This window comes from Patagioenas fasciata, chromosome 4 (assembly GCF_037038585.1).
Source record: "Patagioenas fasciata isolate bPatFas1 chromosome 4, bPatFas1.hap1, whole genome shotgun sequence".
NCBI lineage: Eukaryota > Metazoa > Chordata > Aves > Columbiformes > Columbidae > Patagioenas > Patagioenas fasciata.
In genome coordinates, this window is record NC_092523.1 from 3,405,280 (window position 1) to 3,427,766 (window position 22,487).

Genomic DNA, 22,487 nt, shown 5'->3' on the forward strand with positions numbered 1-22,487 from the left:
AAGCGCATGCCTCTATCTAGTGTTGATTTTACAGTGAACAATTTCTTTTGATAAGAGTTGCTTGGGGCTCGGGGTGGGGAGGGAATTCCTTTATTGTATAAGGAAACTCTGTATTTAAAAACAAAATAAAAAAAGAAATATACTGTTTATATATTTCTACTTTGTGCCTAATCGGTGTCCATTATTTAACCTTTAGCTCCCAGCATTGCTTGGACTTCTCTCCTAGAGCTGATGTGCTTTTTTCTCTGGTCACTGGTGGGGATCCCTGTAGCTGAGACACTTCTGTAATCCCCTATGTTTGAGCATCTCAATGGTGAATATGGAGTCTGGAGAGCCACAAATGGGATTCCTTTGTGCTTTAATAGGGAAGCATAAGAAATAACAGAACCTTTTACCTGATGTGGTGCACCGAGAGCACCCAGACCTGTCTAGCATTGCCCTTGATGAGAGATGATGAGGCCAAAATCTAGTGGATTTTGTGTCATGTGGGAGCTTGGGGATGATTTCTCCAAGGGGTAAATTCACTGTTACCTGCCACAGGACCCAGGCTTGGATAGTGGTTCTGTGAATCTAGAACCTGTGATTGTGACTCTCCAGCTCCCTCCAGCCCATCACGATCCCTGAGGAGCTCATTTTGCAGAGAAGTGGCTTTTTGGATGTGAAAGCAGAGGTTGAGGGAAGGGATGAGAAAGGCCCTGTGGGGCTGGTAGAACCATCTGGGAGCTGCCAGAGTCTGCAAACTTGCTCTTTGCCTCCAGCCATTGCATCTGCATGTTCTGTGGGATTCACCTTCCAGGCAGAGGGTCAGTTCTGGCCTCCATCAGCATGAGCTGCTCTACAAGCAGTGCTGGTGACCCTTTTCACATTTTTCAATGTGTGTATATATATTTACATGTATCTTGATAGGCTATCAGGAAAAAGATGGCAAAGGTCTTTGCAGTGTTACCTTCACATGGCTGTTGAGTATGTGGGCACAGAATCACAGAATGTCCTGAGTGGGGAGGGACCCACCAGGATCATGGAGTCCAACTCCTGTCCCTGCACAGGACACCCCACAGGTCACACCGTGTGTCTGAGGACATTGTCCAGTCTCTTCTTGAACACTGTGAGGTTGGGGCCATGACACCTCCCTGGGGATCCTGTTCCAGTGTCCAGCACCCTCTGGGTGAAGAACCTATTCCTCCTGTTCAATCTAAACCTCCTCTGGCACATCTTCCTGCCATTCCCGCAGGTTCTGTCAGATTTTTGGGACCTGAGCTGCTCCATGCTCTGTCATGGAGACCTTCGAGATGTGCCAGTTCCTGGGGCAGTGGAGCACCCAGACTGTGTGCTGTACCATCCTCTTCTGCAGAAGGGTGGTAGATTGCATCTGTCTTCGTAGTAAGGTCCAAAAAGGGGCCTTCAAAAGGTGCAGGTACAGAGATCCTCAAACTGGTGCACCAGGGCTAAGGCCGTGGCAACAAAAAGCAGCTTGGGCTGGGAGGAGAGTGGGGCATGTGGTAAATGTCTCTCCGTTTTGGAGTCTCTGTGCTGAAGTATTGCATGTGTGGGTTGATTGTCCTAAACACTTGAGGATCTTTCTGCGAGATGACTGGAGAGTGAGGGTGTGTTCTTACCCAAGATGGATCCATCCTGGACAGGCAGGAGGTACCGAGAATGGACACAAAAATGGTAAGAAGTGGTTGTGCACCCATCAAAGAAAAGGTGGGACTGTGGGGTCCCCTGGGCCCATGGTCTTGCTGTGGCAGATGTCTTTCTCCAGTTGATGAGGGTCTGTTCCCAGGAACAGCTCCCAGGTCCATGCTTGGTGCCCAGGAGTAGCTTTGGGAAGGCTGAAAGCACCTTTGGGCTGAAGTGAGGTGTGACAAAGCGCTCAGTGCTACACCAGGACCATAAACAGGCGGGGATGCAGCAAACCCCTGGGGCTGGGTGCTGGGGAGATGAGAGGGTGCGCAGGTGATGTTTGTCACCTTCTAGCTGGCACTGCATGGGGTTTTATAGAATCATGGAAAGGCTTGGGTTGCAGGGACCTTCCCAGCTCCCCCAGTGCCACCCCTGCCATGACAGGGACATCTTCACCAGCTCAGGTTGCTCAGAGCCCCATCCAGCCTGGCCTGGGATGTCTCCAGGGATGGTTCATCCACCACCTCTCTGCCCAACCTGGGCCAGGCTCTCACCACCCTCAGGGCCAACAATTCCTTCCTCATGTCTGGCCTTATGGGCATCTGCCCGTGACTGCAGACAGCAAGGCCAAAGCCCCACAAGGTGCAAAGTTCAAAGCAAGCATCTAATAACAGTTGGTTTAAATGTCAGTGGCGTTTTGTGCAGATCTGAGCTTGGGAAGGAAGGGGTCAGATGGGGACATTTCTACCCACTGTGCCCCTACTTTCCCACCAGGACACACATGTGATGTGCTGCTGGGAGCTTTGCAGGAGGGGTTTAAGTATCCACTGGCCAAAAATTGCCTGGATAAGCTGTTCGAATAGGAGCCAGGCAGGGATGCAATTTGTATTTTTGCCGTATACCATGTCTTGGTATGGAGGACACGGAAAAATGGGTTGTTTAGGGTGGCTATATCTGGCCTTTCTTCGAAGGCACAAGAGTTCGTGAGGGTATTTCCATTCTCAGTGGCCTGCTGTGATTTAAACAGAAAAGGGAGTTGGCAGATTCCTCCCTGCACTTTCCAGCCCTATAAAGGACCAGAATATCTCTTCCCAGGTCTGATGGGGTCTGTTGCTGCCCCCAGATCTGCACCTGCCACTGCAGCAGAGCTGGTAGGAAAGTGTCGATCAGCCCCTGGCCACTGCGTTTTGAGGGGATTGAGGACCTAGAGACGGGCCAGAAGGGAAAGCAGGAAAAACACTGCAGCCAACAAGATTTCAGGTATCTCAAGTGCTTGGTGTAAAAGTCAAAAACAGCCATTAACTGCACCTTTTTATGTTTGTTTGGTTTGGGTGGGTTTTTGTTTGTTTTCTGGCCAGCAGTTTGCAGCCCTGGGCCTCTCCAAGCACTAAAACCTCCTGGTTTTTCATCGGGGATTTAATCTGCTGAGAGCAGGTGCCACCTAGAGGACACACAAAAGAAGACGAGGAGTTTCATTTCCAAACCTGCAATACTTTCTCCATCACCCCGAACCACCTGCAACTTCCAAAGGGTCTCAGCCCACCTCTGGGATGCTCTACTGGTTGTGTTGGCTCCAAGTGTGGGGAAACCAGGCTCAAAATGGGGAGCTGGTGGGTGCAGGGCTTGATGCAGGCCTGGCCAGCCCCAAATCCAGAACAAAAAGTATCCGGACTCACAGAATCATTTGAGTTGGAAAAGACCCTCAAGATCATGGAGTCCAAGCATAAACCATCCCATGTCCCTGAGAACCTCATGTCCGTCTGTCCAACCCTCCAGGGATGGTGACTCCAGCACTGCCCTGGGCAGCCTGTTCCAATGCCCCACAGCCCTTTGGGGAAGAAATTGTTCCCCAGATCCAACCTCAACCTCCCCTGCCGCAACTTGAGGCCGTTTCCTCTGCTCCTGGCGCTTGTTCCTGGGGAGCAGAGCCCGACCCCCCTGGCTCCAAGCTCCTTTCAGGCAGTTCAGAGATCAGAAGGTCTCCCCTCAGCTCCTGTTCTCCAGCTGAACCCCCCAGGTCCCTCAGCCGCTCCCATCACACTTGTGCTCCAGCCCCTCACCAGCTCCGTTCCCTTCTCTCAACTCGCTCCAGCACCTCAAGGCCTTTCTTGGCATGAGGGGCCCAAACCCATGGACCAGAGAAGCTTACACCAGGGTTTTGTTTTGTTGTTTTGCTCTAAGGGTGGCTGTGAGCTCACCTCTTCGTAGGCACATAGAACCATAGAATAGTTTGGGTTGAAGGGACCTTCCCAGCTCATCCAGTGCCACCCCTGCCATGAGCAGGGACATCTTCACCAGCTCAGGTTGCTCAGAGCCCCCTCAAGTTTTCACAAGTTTTCCACAATGATGTGAAGCAACCTTCCTTCTTCTTGCTGCTCTTCAGAGGGGCATCTTCTGCTGGATTTTAGGAAAGGTTTCACAAGGAGTACTTGCTCTGCACCATCTCTCAGTCCTGAGTTTAAATGGTCTGGAGTTACAACACCAGCACCACACATTTAGGGGCTGGTTCAGTGCTGCGTGACTCTGAGCCAAAAAAAAACTACATCAGCACCCACCTCACTGCATAGAATTAAAATCAGGCTCTACCCAACCCCTTGGAGATGGTGGATGGAAGCACGGTAGGTGGAAATGCTGCACATTCACTGCTTTGAATAAATAATGAGCCCTAATGATGTTGGTTCACTAATAGAAGCCTGGTAAGTGGGTGACTGCAGCTGTGAGCTAGAGCTGTGGGGTTTGTGTTGACCCTTTCCTCTTTTATTTCAGGCTTTTTCAGTCCCACCTGTGCAGGACATGGGATGAGGCACCAGTGCTGCCAGTGGCTTGCACTTGACCTACAGAGATAATGCTTTGGGAGCCCCCTCAGATGAGCGAAAGCTGCAAATCGTGGGTGATTTAAGCACCGAAAGCCGCTTGCTGTGTGTGCAGACTCCAGCAGAGGGAGCGTGGCTGTGCCTGATAACATTTGTACCCAATGCTCTTCAGAAAACCCACCTATTTTTCTTTTTGAGATGAGCTATCTCGATGTCTCCTTTGGATGGCGTTTTCCCACAAGGTTCTCAATCGCTCCCCATCTGCTCAAACAGCAAAACGCATGAGGTTTTGGATTAAAAGTTTACTTATTTTTTTTAATTATTTTTCTGTTTTAGGGAAATCCAGTGAGGAAAAGAACAAACAGAAAGACCCGGCTCTGAGAGTTTTAAGTCACAGGTAGGTTGTTAATTTATCGATGTTGCATTGGCTTTTCCCTTAGTGGAAAAAGGGTTTAGGCAGAAAGACCTTTGCTGGCTGGGTCCCTTGCTGAAGTCTTTTGGTTGCTGATGTCACCGCTATGAGATAAGGCCTCCTGGTCCCCACGGGGTGTTGAGCAGTGTCCCCTCTCTGTGTCCCTGCTGTTTTCCTCCTTCCCAGAGGTTCCAGGTCCCTATATTGACGCTGTGGTGCAGGGAGAAACCAAAGAGATGGGAGGACATAGGGATGCTCGGATGGGATGAGCACCTTACGCCTTGGAGGAGGGACAGGGAGGAGATCTTCTCCTGTTCCAACTAAAGCTGTTGCACTTCAGTGCTAATATATTTTATTTAGGGTCTCTCCTTCAAACATTTTTTTTCCTTTATGGAGTTGTAGGTTAATTTTTAAAGGGTATGTGTGATTTGAATATTTAAATGGAGAATTCACTGCCTTCTTGGGCCTGTCAAGCGCCTCAGTTTCCCTCCAAGCTCCAGTTCATTTACCAGGCCCATTCTAGCGGGTGCCAAGGGACTGCGAACGGTCACCCCAGGCTGGACCCTGAGTCTAGAGGTCCATTGTCTGGAGACCAAACCATCTATTGGGTACCACATTCCCACCACAATGAGATGGTGTTTGCTGAGTGAACACCTCTTGGCAGATGGACTTCAGTCACAGAGTAGTTTGTGTTGGAAGGGACCTTCAAAGCTCCCCAGTGCCACCCCTGCCATGAGCAGGGACATCTTCACCAGCTCAGGTTGCTCAGAGCCCCGTCCAGCCTGGCCTGGGATGTCTCCAGGGATGGTTCAGCCACCACCTCTCTGCCCAACCTGGGCCAGGCTCTCACCACCCTCAGGGCCAACAATTTCTTCCTCATGTCCAGTCTGAATCTCCCTCCTTCAGTTTAAAACCATCACCCCTTGTCCTATCGCAACAGGCCCTGCTGAAAGTCTTGGCCACCCCTCTGTGAAAGTGGATTAAGATCCTTCTGTTTCCAAATCAGAGCGGGTTTAGATACCCCAGACCAGTTCGTTGGGACATTCTCTGATGGTTAAGTGCAGTCCTTAGTGATGCTCCTTGAAAGCTGATAGCGTCAAGTGATCAATTTTATCTGCCTGGGCAGGTTCTGCCTGTTTGGAGAGAGAAATGTCAACGCCTGTGATACAGTGAAGATTGCTTTGGGATGTTAGTCCCGCAAACATTGAGAGGTTTAGGACCTTGGAGTTAATGAGATTTATCAGAATTTGCATATTAATAACTGTGCCTATTACCTTGCTATTAAAGTTAATAGGGTGTCATATTAACAATTAACAGTTAACAAAATAGCCACTTTAACGGTCATTTGTACATGAAGATGGAAGAACATATCTTGGCGCTGCCTTCATGACATGGTGGGAGAACTTTGTCTCTTGTTTGCTTGAAGATGGAGGGGGAAAATTTGGCTATTTTGGGTCTTCAACGTCTCAGCTTTATTCTGCAAGGACAATTTACTTTGGGGTTCATCCCTCATGCTCCAGTAACATCCCTGCTCCTCCAAATCTGTGCTCCTTTCTCGACCAAAGGGAGAAATCTATGGTTAGCAGCTAAGCTAAGGAGCACTGGTCATTTCCTCCCCTAATTACCATTAAATGCCATTAGTACTTCCCAGGGTGTCCCAGGAGTAAGAGTCTTAGCAAGGTCATTGTGGCCTGCAGCTGGAGAAATGTTACACTGAGAGTTTTAGGGAGAATGAGTATTAATATTTTTAATCCTTTCTTCATGCAAAAATTGGCATTTTCCCTACTTTCCTTCCAAAAATCAGCCACTGCAGAGAACTGCCCTCCAGCTGCTCACTGCATGTCCCATGAGCTGACTTCGGTTTTCCAGGGGTTTTGCTGTGCCCCAAATTATCAGAGCAGCTCATTCCCCCTGGAAAGCGGGGGGAAACCCTCCTCTGGAGTCCCCAGACCCACAGGGATTTTGGAAGGCAGAAGTTGTATGTTGTATCCTAAAGAAATTATGGCTGGGATGGGAGAGAGGGAGCTTAATTCTGCTTCCTGAAGCTATTGCAGGATTCTGGAGGTTATACCACAAGTCAAAGGTCAACTAGAGCAAAGGGACCATGAGGTTCATCACCTTCATAAGCATCTTCTCTTCTTCCATCCTCTGCCAGAACGTGAAGTCGACCGCTGTGCTGGTTCCTAGTGATGCATCAAGAGGAAGAAAATCCCTCCCTGTCTCTCCTTCCTAATGCACAGGAGCCGCTCTCCCAAAGGAGAAACTGGAAAACAGCCCTCCTGCCCATCCCCCAGCCCCTGGCCTTCCTGCCAAACCCCGGTCCCAGAGCTGGAAAGCAGGACAGGGGTTTGCAGCTCCAGCACAGATGGTTTTCCTGAAACTCCCCAGGCATCTGGCGAGAGGCTGCCTTGGCATTTAACAGCTGGTCCTTAGGGGATGGGTTTATTCTTGGGCTAATTTGTCAGGGTTTTGACACTGCGGAGTCTTTTTGTCCTGCAGCAGGGGCTTCTGCAGATCCCTCTTTTCCCTTTGGAAATGCAGGGTGTGTTTTTCCACTAAATATTGGTGAGTTCAGACTGACTACTGGAGCAGCTCTTGGTTTGCAGGTTGTGTTTGTGGATCAGCCCATTGTAGAAGCACAGAATGGTTTGGGTTGGAAGGGACCTTCCCAGCTCCCCCAGTGCCACCCCTGCCATGAGCAGGGACATCTTCACCAGCTCAGGTTGCTCAGAGCTCCGTCCAGCCTGGCCTGGGATGTCTCCAGGGATGGGACAATGTTTCCAGGGATGTCATTACTCTCAAGGAAAAAAAAACACCCACATGTAATGCAAAGAGCAGGAAAGCCAGAGCTTGAGCACACCCTGCCCTGGTGAGGAAGCTATTTTAGCCAGCCTCCCACGCAGGCTGTGATGATTGAGCAGCGAAGGAGAGACCCCAGTGTTAAGCACAGCCTTAACAGCCCTGGTTTAGCTCACCAGAGCTTTCCTTGCAGATTTACTTTTTGCAGGGCACGTCTGCCCCAAAGATCTTGAGGTTGGTGCCAGCTTTGACCCGAGGTAACGCAGTGCTCTGCATCTCAGAGATTTAGATGTGCTTTTTCCATAATCAGCCCTCTGTGCTGTGACCAGGAGGGCTGGAGGGTGCTGGGGTGTTTGCACATGTGGCACCAGGGGTGGATGTGCCCATCTTGCTCTCCAGGTGCTTAGCATGGGGCAGGGCAGTGGGAAACACTTACCAAGCCTGCAAACATCTCCAAAGCTGCCTGCACCACCCCTGGATGGACACCCATGGCCCAAGGTGCAGGATGGGACCTGTGCAAGGGGACAAGCCCCACACTGTCCCCCTCCCCACCTTGGGGATGCAGCAGATGGGCTGAGCTCCTGGGGGAGATGCCTTTAGGAGCAATCGATGCAGATGACTCTGCTCCACTTCTTTTGCCCAGGGAGGAACGAACAGCAGATGTTTGATACCCTGGGTTGAAGTGCCAGAGAGATCCCAGCACTGAAGCACCTGCGAAACACTTGGCAGAGAGAAAAGGGGATGTGGATCTCTGCATGCTCTGGTTTGGTTTGTTTATTCTCTCTAATTTGGGTTTACTAGGGTAAGGGAAAAGCTCATCTTTAGGGCTCCGCATCTCCCTGGCTGTTCACTGCTCTTTGAGCTGAAGGAATATGGGATCTCCTACAAACAGGGGGGTGGAAAAATGCATGGAGCAGGGAAAGAAACCCTCTTCTGTAAAACAATAATAAGACAAAAATGGGAAAGGGTGCTCTGGAAATAGCCTTTTGCTGTACCCCTGCTTCTGTACCCTGCTTGCTGGGTTTCAGGCGGCTCCTCCTGTGCCAGGACCGCGTTCTAAAGCATCTTCTCAACTTCCAGCCTTGCCCTTGAGGTCCTCGCATGCTCCCCCCTTATCGCCGCAGGGATGGGGTGGGTGTTTGACCCCCCTCCTTCCTCGATCTTTGCTCCTCCCTGGGGCTCAGAGGGACCATCTGGGTCCCTGCCCGGGGAGAGGCGAGGGGAGGGCGGTAGGAGGGACCGGCGAGGCGGGGACGGGAGAAGGATGCTCCGGGGGTGGTTCTTCTGCTTTCTCGCCTGCCCGGAGCTCGCAGGGGCTCGCCTGGAGGATGTCTCACCCCCTCGGCACAGGTAACTCCGGGACCCCCATCACCCCAACCTGGGGGGGGCTGCAAAGGGGAGGAGGGGTTTGCAACCCCCCTCGGATTTAAACAAAACTCCCTTCAAGGGGAAAAAGGGGATTTGAAACAAAAAAAAAGAGAAGAGGATAGGTTGTGCAGGATGCTTGGAGCCCTGCAGAGGGGTGAGCACTGCCCTAAAGTTTCCTTACTGATGCCTGGGAAATACTTATGGGGTGAATACCTGAGTGGGGGGACTATGTAGCTGCTCCCCGTATCTCTGTGATGTGTGGGGTGGTGATGCTCCCTGCTCCAGGATGCCCTGGCTGTTTGTGGTACCCTGAGGATGCTGCATGCGATGGATGTGTTCAGACCATGATCCCCTATCTCTGTGATGTGTGGGGTGGGGATGCTCCGGGATGCCCCGGCTGTTTGTGGTACCCTGGGGATGCTGCATGCGATGGATGTGTTCAGACCATGATCCCCTATCTCTGTGATGTGTGGGGTGGGGATGCTCCCTGCTTCGGGATGCCCCGGCTGTTTGTGGTACCCTGGGGATGCTGCATGCGATGGATGTGTTCAGACCATGATCCCCTATCTCTGTGATGTGTGGGGTGGTGATGCTCCGGGATGCCCCGGCTGTTTGTGGTACCCTGAGGATGCTGCATGCGATGGATGTGCTCCCACCACGATCCACAGCTCTGCACCGTGCTCCTGGGGATACGGACGGTCGCACGTTGCCATCACACACCATGTGCATGGATTTGCGGTCGCAGCTTTGAAGTTTGTGTGTTAACGTATGCAGGGGATGCAGCCTATGATGCGTGTGCACAGGTTTGTGGCCGTGATTAGTGTTATCACATAACTCTTCGATATATACATATGAGAATATGCATGTGGTTGTATGGGGTTTAAATGTAAGGACGCACAGAAGTGCAAAACCAGCAGCACAGCTCAGCAGTAACACATGAAAATGTGGGCAGTTATGAGAGATTGCTGTTGTCTGATCTTCTGGAAACGCATGCAGATGATCAGGCAGCCCTTGCAGGAGGATTGGGCAGCTTGTGCTCCTTTAAAAGTGGAGAATGAGCTTTTTCTGAGCATCCTTCAATAAACCGTGTGTCTTTGAGCAATCTTGAGAAGCGGCTTCTTGCTGAGCATGTGAGATCCAGCTTTGGGAGGAAAGAGCTGAGGCTGGCAGGGGGAAATATCTTATTTTCTTTGCCTGCTTGTGATAAAATGTTCTGGTTTGTCACTGGAGGTGTCATTACTGGGAGGAAACTCGTGCCTTTGCCCGCTGCGGTGAGCTCAGAGCATGTTGCTAAGGGCCAGCCCCAGGCGGTTTCTGGAGCATCATCTTCTCTTTGTGGAGAACGCAGAGCAGCAGCACCCGGCTCAGAAATCGCTCCCGAATCCATTCATGACTGAGGAACCCTCCGCCCCAACCAAGCCAGACCTGCCGTCCTCCAACCTCACCAACACGACGGACTGTGGCGAGGAGATCCTGCTCTATGGGGACACCGAGAAGATCGTCATCGGAGCGGTGCTCTCCATCATCATCCTCACGACCATCGCCGGCAACGGGCTGGTCATCATCTCCGTGTGCATCGTCAAGAAGCTCCGGCAACCCTCCAACTACCTGGTGGTGTCCCTCGCAGCCGCCGACCTGTCGGTGGCCTTCGCCGTCATGCCCTTCGTGACCATCACAGACCTGGTAGGGGGAGAGTGGCTCTTTGGGAAGGTTTTTTGCAACGTGTTTATCGCCATGGACGTTATGTGTTGCACCGCCTCCATCATGACCTTGTGCATCATCAGCGTGGACAGGTAAGGACTGACGAGGTGCTTGGTGTGTACTCAGGTGGGCTGGAATATAAGGGTGTTTCTAAAGGTTGAGGGCCACCAGAATCATGTTCCTGGTTGGATCAAGGCTTCTGCATGTGTTTTGTAGATGCACAAGATTGTAGAGGTGCCCCAGTTCCTTTGGAAAAGCTGGGCTTAAGGTGCCTTCTCAAGTAACTTCTCTGAATTACTTTGCTTAGTCCTCCCCCTCTAGGCAGCTGCTTCTCATTGTTCTTCCTTGCCTTGAGAAGCAGAACCTAGAGGATAAACCCATGACCTGACCTCCAGGGAAGGAGGCTGGACCATAAAATTATTCAACAAAGCAACAAGCAAAAAAAAAACCCCACATGCCCTTTAAAATCCAGGTTGTAGAGCTTCTGGAGCCTGGTCCTATGGGATGCTCTGCTGCTGCCTGGACTTGTAACCTGGCCAAGGATGTTGGCAACTCCCCCCACCCCATCCCAAATCCCCAAACCCCCTTGTTTAGCCTAGTATTGGCATTTGCGAGGATTTTCTGGCTACAACTCCCACACCGGGAGTCAGGAGGGAAAGGCTAAGCCCGTCTGGCAAACTGGCAAGACTCGGGCAAGTCAGCACCCCCATGGGTCTAATTATAGCAGCCTGCGTCATTAAGGACATTGTGCTGATGAGTCGGTGGGCCGGATCCAGATATGACGCGAGCGTTGGCTTTCTCGGGGGTTGGTTTGGGTTTACGCTGGCACCGCTGAGCCAGGCTGGTTTGTGATAAGCAGCTCAGGGAAGGAGACAGATAACAAGATGTGTGTGTGCCTTCAGCTATAAGACCTCCCTGGCCACCCTCCCCGGGTGTGAAACCAGGTGATAAAGCAGAAAGGATGGAGAAAATCCTGCTGATGATGGCTGAGTTATCCCCCACCAAGCGAACAGCATTTCCTGCTCTGAAGCCCTCGGTCCCCACCAGCCACTGCTCCCCTGTGAGCTGCCTCGAGCTCCAGCGCCCTGATCTGCTTAGAAAGCAAAATCACTCCCCAGGCACACCGGCAAGGTCCCGTTCTGCTCTGGACTGGCTGTGTTTTAATTTAAAAAACGCCTGTTCCTAAAGCAGCAGGTGTATCTGGAGCTGGCAGAAGTCTGTCTCTGTTAGAGGAAAGAGATTAAATGCAGTAATGGAACGTGTCAATGTTTCCTCTTGATGACTGAGGAGGAGGGAAGCAGTTACACACTGATCATATTGGCTTTGCTTTAAAAAAAACCACCCTTTCCCTTCTTCCCTTTCCTTGCCCCTTCTTTCCTTGCCCCTTCTTTCCTTGCCCCTTCTTTCCTTGCCCCCTTCTTTCCTTGCCCCCTTCTTTCCTTGCCCCTTCTTTCCTTGCCCCCTTCTTTCCTTGCCCCCTTCTTTCCTTGCCCCTTCTTTCCTTGCCCCTTCTTTCCTTGCCCCCTTCTTTCCTTGCCCCCTTCTTTCCTTGCCCCCTTCTTTCCTTGCCCCCTTCTTTCCTTGCCCCCTTCTTTCCTTGCCCCCTTCTTTCCTTGCCCCCTTCTTTCCTTGCCCCTTCTTTCCTTGCCCCCTTCTTTCCTTGCCCCCTTCTTTCCTTGCCCCCTTCTTTCCTTGCCCCTTCTTTCCTTGCCCCTTTCCCACCCATCCAATCTCTTGGACAAACACTTTTCCAAACACGCACCCAAAAGGACAGACTTTTCACAAAAATCACAGCAATTCATTCCACCTGTCCATCACGTCCCTCCCACCCAATGTCACCACAGTCTGAGGATGCCATGCAAGCGGGTGCCTCACGTTGACATTTCTCCATCTTTTCCTCTTGGAATGGGACCAGGCAGGTTTATGTGGAGGTGTGGACGTTAGTGTTGGGGAGACCACATGTGCCGAGGCCAAATCTTGGGTGGTTCTGAGGGCATGTAGGAAGGCAGGAGTTGCATGTGCATAACTGTAATCCTGGCTTAAATGGGAGCGGCCCCAAGGCGGGTCTAAGTTGGACCCATCTGTCACACAGCCAAGGAGGATGTGTTTTAACTGGGTGGTGCTGGAGGCACTTGTGGGTACACTTCTGTCTCCAGCAACCTGCACCTCTCTGGGGGAGCATCTCCACCCAGTTCACCCAGATGAGCTTGTTGAGGCTCTGAGGAGCCCAGAGGTTGCAGGGAAGGAAAACCACCCCAAAACAGAGGGACGTGGTCCTGTGTCCTGTCTCCCGCAGCTCTCAAGCACCTATTCAGCTCTGCACCATCTCTGAGTGCTGGCCATGCAAACCTCATCATCTTTTTTGGATGCTGGAGAGCAAAGGGGAGCTGCAGCAAAAGAATAACAGAGTGAGCAGATTGCTAGGTGCTTTTTTACGATGTCTTGACCCTTCTGTGCTTCTGACCTCTCAGTAAAGTGATGGAGGAAAAACCTGTGATACAAGAGGCTGCCACAGTGCCTGAGTCTTCTGGCATGGGCTTGCTCTTTGAGTGCAATTTCACAGGGACCATGATATCCTGGGAGCTCAGCTGGGCTGCAGCATCACAGTTTGCTCCCAGACCTTCATCCTCCTCGGCCTGATGGGGAAGTTGCGTGGTGAGAGGGCAATTGCTTGAGATGCATTTAGAGCCAGGGAAAAAGAGTGAAGGTTGTAATTTGAGCAGGAGGAGGACTGGCAGGGCGGAGGGGAGGAGTGGAAAGTCCTCCCAGCTGTGTCCACCTCAGCTCTGGGTGGGAGGAAGGACATGGTGTGAGTGCACAGGGCCTGGCACAGCGAGAAGTGAGGAGCATGGCTGGAAGATCAGAACTCGGGAGCACAAGTGTGATGGGAGTGGCTGAGGGACCTGGGGGGTTCAGCTGGAGAACAGGAGCTGAGGGGAGACCTTCTGATCTCTGAACTGCCTGAAAGGAGCTTGGAGCCAGGGGGGTCGGGCTCTGCTCCCCAGGAACAAGCGCCAGGAGCAGAGGAAACGGCCTCAAGTTGCACCAGGGGAGGTTGAGGTTGGATGTGGGGAACAATTTCTTCCCCAAAGGGCTGTGGGGCATTGGAACAGGCTGCTCAGGGCAGTGCTGGAGTCACCATCCCTGGAGGGCTGGACAGATGGACATGAGGTTCTCAGGGACATGGGGCAGTGCCAGGGGTGGGGAATGGTTTGACTTGATGATCTTGAGGGTCTTTTCCAACCAAAATGGTTCTATGATTCTGCATTAACCCATCATCCTTGTTGCTCCCACACAGCAGTTGATGGGGATGGACTGAGGGAGAGCACAGATCCAGGACCACACCTGGGTCTCCACTTTGGTTTAGGTAACATTTTTGGTTTAGCTCCTGATGGAAACATCTCCAAGCACACTTTTCAGCTTCTGTGCTGATACAAAGCAGAGCTGAACCCAAAGCTAAAGTGAAAATGTACTTGAGTTTGCAGAGAGCCTGAAACACCTGCGCCAAAAGAGATGAAATAGTCGGTCATCTCAGTGAAGTGTTAACCGAAATTTCCACTGGTGACTATAGCAAGCTGTTCCTCCTGCCCCACAACAGAAAAGAGGAGCAGCATTGGTGCTCGTTGGAAATAGAAATATCTCCTTTAGTTCTGTCCCACATGCCAGCTTGGTCAGCACTGTTCGACAGGTGCCTGTTTCTGCCATAGAGGAGGTTGTGATTTTATTGATGGCTGAAGTGTCCTCATGTTTTGATTAGTTTAGGTATAAAAGATGCTTGGTTTGCCCAAGATTATGGGTGCTATTAAAATGTAGGTTGCTATTATTGATTATTAATGCAGAGTGCTTTCTAAAAGCCTCTAATTGAAGCTGGTAGAACTAATCTTCTCTGAAGGGGAATTTGATTGATTTTCTTTTAAATCAAAAAAGAAAGATGTTGCAAACATCTGTCTTTCTCTTCCATTTTTCTTACCTAAAAACCTGCCAATGTTATAGATTCTTTATTGCCACAAACCAAAAAACAGAACAACAGAAAAACCCCTTTTGGCTGCTCAGTTTTTGATGAAGCTCTGGGTAAAACATGCCAGGCAGCTGACAAAAGCAGCTCCCCACATCCCACATATCACTTCAGGTTTTGTTAGTGAAAAAAGGAGCCTCTATCGGTTTCCCAGGCAGCCCCGCTGGGGCTCTCCCTTCTCTCTGGCAAGTGTTTTCTACCCAAAATCAGACTATATACTCCAAATTGGCATCATCTCCAGTAAAAAGGATGCCTCCTGGAAGAGCTGATGGGATGAAACATCCACAGTATTTTGCTGGACTGTCCTTTGTCCAAACATGTCCCAGGCCAGGTAGGTCCCTGCACTGTATCTCCAGTGACCTGGAAGGCATCCATGGGATGCTCCCACCACCCCTGGCTTAGGGCATGGACAGGTGAAGCCACCGGCAGCTTCAGCCTCCAGCAGCCTCCAGATTCCAGTATAAGTTGGGGAATAACCTATTAGAGAGCAGTGTAGGGAAAAGGGACCTGGGGTCCTGGGGACAGCAGGGTGAGCATGAGCCAGCACTGGGCCCTTGTGGCCAGGAAGGCCAATGGTACCTGGGGTGGGTTAGAAGGGGGTGGTCAGTAGGTCAGAGAGGTTCTCCTGCCCCTCTGCTCTGCCCTGGGGAGACCACACCTGGAATATTGTGTCCAGTTGTGGCCCCTCAGTTCCAGAAGGACAGGGAACTGCTGGAGAGAGTCCAGCGCAGCCACCAAGATGCTGGAGGGAGTGGAGCATCTCCCGTGTGAGGAAAGGCTGAGGGAGCTGGGGCTCTGGAGCTGGAGAAGAGGGGAATGAGGGGGGACTCATTAATGTTTACAGATATAGAAAGGGGGAGTGTCAGGAGGATGGAGCCAGGCTCTTCTCGGTGACAACCAATGATAGAACAAGGGGTAATGGGTTCAAACTGGTACACAAGAGATTCCACTTAAATTTGAGAAGAAAATTGTTGGGGGTGAGGGTGTCAGAGCCTGGCCCAGGCTGCCCAGGGAGGTTGTGGAGTCTCCTTCTCTGCAGACATTCAAACCCGCCTGGACACCTTCCTGTGGAACCTCAGCTGGGTGTTCCTGCTCCATGGGGGGATTGCACTGGATGAGCCTTACAGGTCCCTTCCAATCCCAGACATTCTGGGATTCTGTGACCCTCCTCCTGGAGGTTCCATCTCCCTCAGCAGGATGGGCCAGGCAGGACATCAGCCTGGAAGCTTAAATTTGGCCTAGAGGAAGCATGGGGTTGTGGTAAAATAGTGAGGCCCAGGAAACTCCAGTTCTGGGCTCATTTGGGCTCAACCACCCTGTTAGAGCGGAGATTTGTCCTTTCCCAATTTGCCAGCTGCAGAATGGAGATAGGGACACCTTGGAGAGATTTTTGTCTTTTTATTTAATCCGTAGCATAAGAATTCAGTGATTATTCATTTTATGCTCAACAGTAATCACTGAATTGACAAATCCATCAGGTTGATGGTGGAGCCCAGCCTGGGGCAGGTCTCCTACCCCACTGCCCTGGTGTCCGTGGGACCGAGGACGTGGAAGGATTTTAATGGAGAGGGAACGAGCAGCTACACAATCAATCCTGCACGGCAGGGGGTCCTGCAAAGCCTCACCAAATGCCAGTAAATCACCGCTCTGGGAGCTGGTTTTTGCTACCTGCTTACCGCTAAACTTGATTAACAACAGGACACACACGCAAGAATTTAAGAAAAAAAAAAAATGAATCAAAGCAAGAGAATTTGATTTAAATTTCATTGCATGTCTGTGCAATCTCGCCTCCCGCGCTGCTGTAAACGCCGGCCTATTTTGAGGTCTTCTTCCCTCTCTCATCCAAATTATAAGCAAAGACGGCAAAACAGCCCCGTTTCCTCCAACAGCGCCTGCACAAGGCACCCGCACATGAAATGTGTCAGCTTTGCCGGCTTTTTAAATCTTGTCACTGTGCATTTTGCTTGGCTAGCATGTAAATTCCTTGAAGTTTCAGCAAATCCCAAGTGGATTGGCTTCTAAAGAAAACCCAGTAATAGCATGATAAAGGATATAGCACAACACAGCATATATTAGTTTGCAAAGTTCTTGGCTTGGGTATACAGAGGAGTGAATTTTTAGGTGCTGAATTTGGATATGCAACAGCAGGGCATGGTTTTCTTTCAGCTTAGGGGACATCAGATCTGCTCTCCATCCAAAGCCCCTTCCTACAGCAGGAGGGATATTTGGCAGCATTGCTCCAACCTGCTCCCACCCAACTTTCAGAGTCATAGAATCTTTTTAGTTGGAAAAGAACCTCAAGATCATGAAGTCCAACAAGGATGATGGGTTAACGCAGAATCATAGAACCATTTTGGTTGGAAAAGACCCTCAAGATCATCAAGTCAAACCGTTCCCCACCCCTGGCACTGCCCCATGTCCCTGAGAACCTCATGTCCGTCTGTCCAACCCTCCAGGGATGGTGACTCCAGCACTGCCCTGGGCAGCCTGTTCCAATGCCCCACAGCCATTTGGGGAAGAAATTGTTCCCCACATCCAACCTCAACCTCCCCTGGTGCAACTTGAGGCCGTTTGCTCCTGGCGCTTGTTCCTGGGGAGCAGAGCCCGACCCCCCTGGCTCCAAGCTCCTTTCAGGCAGTTCAGAGATCAGAAGGTCTCCCCTCAGCTCCTGTTCTCCAGCTGAACCCCCCAGGTCCCTCAGCCGCTCCCATCACACTTGTGCTCCTGAGTTCTGATCTTCCAGCCACGCTCATCACTTCTCACCATGCTCGGCCCAGGTTGGAAGAAGAAAATGGTAAGTTTTTGGAAAAACAGCACCAAATGCAGTCTCTCTCTGTCTCACCAGTCTTTTCCAGCATAGACAGGGCCCCGTAGGGTGATGGGGTTAAAGCTTTTTCTCATCCCGAGATGTTGTGTTGCCTTTGCATCCTTCAGCCTGTACCACTGCTGGGCTTTCAAGCAGAATAGGTGGTCATGGAGGGTTTTGCTTGGTTTGTGTGAGTAAGGCCAGCTGAAGAAAATACAGCGGAAAACAGGAAAATAATAACTCAGTGAATGAATTCAAATTCATTTTATCAGGGAGTCAGGGGAGAATACTTTGGGCTTTGAATTTATTTAGCAGCCAGGAGGAGCGGAGGAATTGGATTTTTTTTATTTTTAATTTTATTTCTGTCTTCTTCCAGTCTTGGGGGAGGATCTGGAAAAGGGAAATAATCAGAGAAGAAAAAATCTAAAACACCTACAATGAGACTGATTGTCAGAAAAAGAAATAATGATACAACAGAGGTAAAATGCTCTGCAGAAATTTTTATCTCAGCAGAAAAGCTCGTTCTTCCCTGGAAAAGCTTCCAGCAAATAGTATCCAAACAGCTGCTGTTCTTAGTGCCCCTCTGGACTGATGCAGCTTATCCAAAACACTTAAGAGGTAACGTGGTCTCGCCTAAAAATGCCTAGAAATTCCTGGTAGCAGGCAGGTTTGAATCAAAAAGGCTGTAACATAAAAGAAATCAATTTGGCAGCTGGAGGCTTTTGCTGTACTGATTGAGACTAAATAGGAGGCCGAAGTTTTTCAGTAGGAACATTGTCTGACAGCGGCCAACTCCCTGCTGATGTATTAGTTCATAATTTTAACTTACCAACTAATATTTGGCACAATTTCTTGGTCACATGAACTCTCTCAATCAAGGCTGGGGATGTTTCAAAATTCCACCCCATAGTCTAACCAGGAGCTGATGGGTGATGCAGTCTCCAGCTCCTTTCAGTCAAGCTAACAAGGTAACTTCTAGCTCCAGGCATTGGGATTTGTGAATCTGTGGATCACCACATGCTTTTGGGATGTCCTACTCAGAGATCCTCTCATTTTGCTCTCCAGGGAGGTCTGGGCACCATCACTTCAGGAGATACGGGCTGTGCAAGGGAACAGACTGCTCCAGCTGTTTGCAACTGGCGCTCACTCCCGTCTTGGTTTCTAGAGGTCATCTCCAGTACTTGTTTCAGGAACCTGTAGGTTTGTCCTAATATTACAAACTAGATGGAGCGGGCAGTGATGGGTGTGCTGCTGGCAGTGGTGTATCCCACGGATGCCAGTGTCACAAGATGCAAACACACTGTCCATTGGCTGAAGGAAGGTGTGAGTCAACAGCTAACAGCGTTACACCAGAAGTCCATCATCCCCCATCACTACCTTTGCTTTCTGTGCCCATCCAGAGACATATTGAAGTCTTCCTAGAGGCAAGATTGCTCCTTGCTCACCCTCATCTCAACTGCAAGTTGTATTTCTTCTCTATGTTCCCAAGTTGCCTGGCTAAATAAGGGAATGGTTTTGTACTTCTCACTTCTCTTTAAACACTGTTATGAGTCTATTAATTTCATCTGGAGTCAGCCCTGATGTATCATGGTGCAAAACTGACCTGAGTGAATGGCAGGAAGATGTGCCAGGGGAGGTTTAGGTTGGACATGAGGAAAAGGTTCTGCACCCAGAGGTGCTGGACACTGGAACAGGTTCCCCAGGGAGATGTCACAGCCCCAACCTGACAGTGTTCAAGAAGAGACTGGACAACATCCTCAGACACACGGTGTGACCTGTGGGGTGACCTGTGCAGGGGCAGGAGTTGGACTTGACTTGATCATCCTTGTGGGTCCCTTCCAGCTCAGGACATTCTATGATTCTCTGAAACATTACTCTGTGGATCACCCATCCCAGTCCTGGGTGGTTCCCTGGGAAGTCATAGAATGTCCTGAGCTGGAAGGGATCCACAAGGATGATCAAGTCAAGTCCGACTCCTGCCCCTGCACAGGACACCCCACAGGTCACACCGTGTGTCTGAGGATGTTGTCCAAATGTTTTTTGAAGGTGTCTGGAGGGCATCTTCCAGTTGCTTCAACATTCCTGAGTGAAGTTACATGCCATGTCTGGAAGCTGTTGCATGTTCTTCGTACAAACTAATTCTGGTGGAAAATTTAAGCTTTCTTTTTAAGCATTTTTATTCCCAAGGAAACCATGTAGAGCTCAGACTGCACTCAGCTGTTAAACGACATCTCGTGTTGTGCACGGGGTGGCTGCAAGAAAGCAGTGGGAAATAGTTGAAGCAGAGTGTTTAGGCAAGAGAGCTGAAAGGGTGTGAAATGTATTTCATGGAAGATACCGCAGCTGTGTGTCTTCAGGAACACTTTCATTTAGGGAATTCATTTCTTGTCCCCACCCAGGGCTGAAATTCTCCCATGACAATTAACAGCTGATTAGGGATGAAAACCTAGCAACCCCCCTGACGTTTCACAACTCTTCTCTTTTCCAGGTATCTGGGGATCACTCGGCCACTGACGTACCCCGTGAGACAAAATGGGAAGCTGATGGCCAAGATGGTCTTCATCGTTTGGCTCCTGTCTGCCTCCATCACCCTTCCTCCACTTTTTGGCTGGGCCAAGAACGTCACTGTGGAAAGAGTGTGTCTCATCAGCCAGGACTTTGGGTACACGGTCTACTCCACGGGGGTTGCCTTCTACATCCCCATGGCCGTCATGCTCGTCATGTACAGCCGGATCTACAAAGCCGCCAAGGTCAGTGCCGAAAAACACCGCTTCATGAACTTCCCCAAGCACTATGAAGAGGAGGGCGTCTACTGCCTGGAGGCCTCCAGCCGGGGCCACCACAGCTCCAAGCGTACCAAAGCCGTGGAGGAATGCGCCACGCTCTCCAAACTGCTCCGGCAAGACCGAAAGAATATCTCCATCTTCAAACGGGAGCAGAAAGCAGCCAGGACCCTCGGCATTATCGTGGGGGCATTCACGTTTTGCTGGCTTCCCTTCTTCCTGATGTCAACGGCTCGGCCTTTCATCTGCGGCATCCGCTGCAGCTGCATGCCCCTGCGGCTGGAGAGGACTCTGCTCTGGCTGGGATACACCAACTCCCTCATCAACCCCTTGATTTACGCTTTCTTTAACCGAGACTTGAGGACTACTTTCTGGAACCTCCTGAGGTGCAGGTACAGGAACATCAACAGGAGGCTCTCCGCCGCCAGCATGCACGAGGCCCTGAAAGCCACAGAGAGGCACGAGTGCATCCTGTAGAGCCATGTCCTCTCGCCCAGTGCCTGACCAAAGGACTCTTGCCTCGCCGTTTTAGGTTCCTTGCTTCTCTTGCCTCTTGGGGTTGCAGTTCTCCTCGCCCTCGGCGGGAACAAGTGGGCAACCCTTCCTTCTCACCTTGTCCCAGGTTGGGGCTGAGAAGCCATGAGAAAGACCGGGGAGTTCAAGTTCTACCAGAGACTGTGGGCAAGTCACACACCTTTCTGTGCCTCGGTTTCCCCAGCTGTTTAAAGAAAAAGAAAAAGGAAAGAAACCTTCCCAACTGACCAAAAAAACCCCTAAAAACTCAATAAGACTGTGGCTCTCCACCTTTGAAAAGGGCTCTAAGGTCTGTGGAGGGCATACAATATATGATATAAAGATGACATTGGCTGCATGTCTGTATTAAATATGACAGCAGCTATAGGCCCTGCTGTAGATCCAAGCACTCATGCCATCCCAGCTTATACGGACTCTTTCCACCCATGTAGTTGCATTTTACACACTGAGCTCATGTCCAGGTTTGCACGTCAGAGCAGAAATACCAATGACCCTGCTTCCCCTCACACTGTAGCACTTGAAAGAGGCACGTTCACAGAGCGACACACAAATGAACATGACGTTTCCTCTATGGTTGGATAGCAAAGTCCAACGGTCTCCTCATCAGGGCAATGACCAATGAGCAAAGACGGATCTGTTTATTGGGTTGTACCGTAATTCATTCTCAGACAAGTGATGTGTGTTCATAATTTGTGGCTAATTGACTCCATAAAAGCACGCTTTGGTTGACAACAGGAAAAAAATAGAATTTCTGTGACAGCTTCACAGTGCTTCAGTATGATGTCCAGCAAGCTTGAAAAAAATATACTAAATGATGTATCTTTTTTTTTTTAAAAAAATCTGGTTTCCTCATTTTGGTGTAAATTATTTGGTCACTTTGACTTTAAATTGCTTCTTTGTGGTGGTGGGACTTGTCTTCCTGCAGTTCTCTTTGCTCTTAACCAACCAAAGCCTTGCTTTACAGCCCCACAAACCCTTGCCTGTTTGCTTGTAGATCTTGTCTGTTCCATGGGGTCAGTGGTTTGAGCACCTCCCATCTGGGTTCTCTTGTCAAAGTCAGATGGTTCAGAGGAAAGGGGTTTCTACCCCTCCTTCCACTACAGATTTTCTTTATCAAGTAAGAGCAGGGGCAGTCCCATCTCTTGCAATGTCACACAGTACGAGTGGCTGTTGGAGTTGGCTGTTGAATGTCTTGGGTGACTGCTGGCATGGTTTGGCTTAGTAATCAAGATTTCTCTGGTGAAATCTTTTGTGTTCTCACTTCCCCCTTTTTAATAGACATTTTTATCCTATTTCTTTTTATAGTTGCTTTTTCTATAGACACCCAACAGAGTGTACAATTTAGGCTGGCGATTCATTGCAGGAAAACTGGCTGAAGCCCACTGGGAATCTCCCAATGAGTGAGACGTTGGGCACAGGAACAGCAATTTGTCCAGATGTTCTCCAAGCTCCTGTTCCTCACAGCTGGTGCCAGAACCGCGCATGTGAGCAGGGAAGGTTGTTGCAGTTGCCATATGATTCTCCAGCGGAAAATGCTTTTCCTTCCTTTATCTCTCTCTCCCCCTTCTTTTCCCTTCCTCCTCCTCTTTCTTTCTTTCTTTCCTCCTTTCTCTCTCTCTCCCTTTTCCCCTCC

The 22,487-nt window shown here is 50.3% G+C and overlaps 1 protein-coding gene across 1 annotated transcript; it reads left to right on the forward strand.

The window, feature by feature from the left end:
• Positions 1-8,909: 8,909 nt before the first annotated feature.
• LOC136101336 (5-hydroxytryptamine receptor 7-like) lies at positions 8,910-21,645 on the forward strand. Its single transcript, XM_065837392.2, has 3 exons — positions 8,910-8,997; positions 10,246-10,808; positions 20,026-21,645. Exons 2-3 carry the CDS (start codon positions 10,300-10,302, stop codon positions 20,795-20,797), a joined length of 1,281 nt encoding a protein of 426 aa, XP_065693464.1. The 5' UTR covers positions 8,910-8,997; positions 10,246-10,299; the 3' UTR covers positions 20,798-21,645.
• The last annotated feature ends 842 nt before the right edge of the window (positions 21,646-22,487 follow it).

What these genes read in the sequence shown, in the direction of transcription:
- LOC136101336 (XM_065837392.2), top strand. Translation starts at nt 10,300, where the DNA reads ATGTTGCTAAGGGCCAGCCCCAGGCGGTTTCTGGAGCATCATCTTCTC. An exon ending in TGCATCATCAGCGTGGACAG is followed by an intron (nt 10,809 to 20,025) that starts GTAAGGACTGAC and finishes TCTCTTTTCCAG; the next exon opens with GTATCTGGGGATCACTCGGC.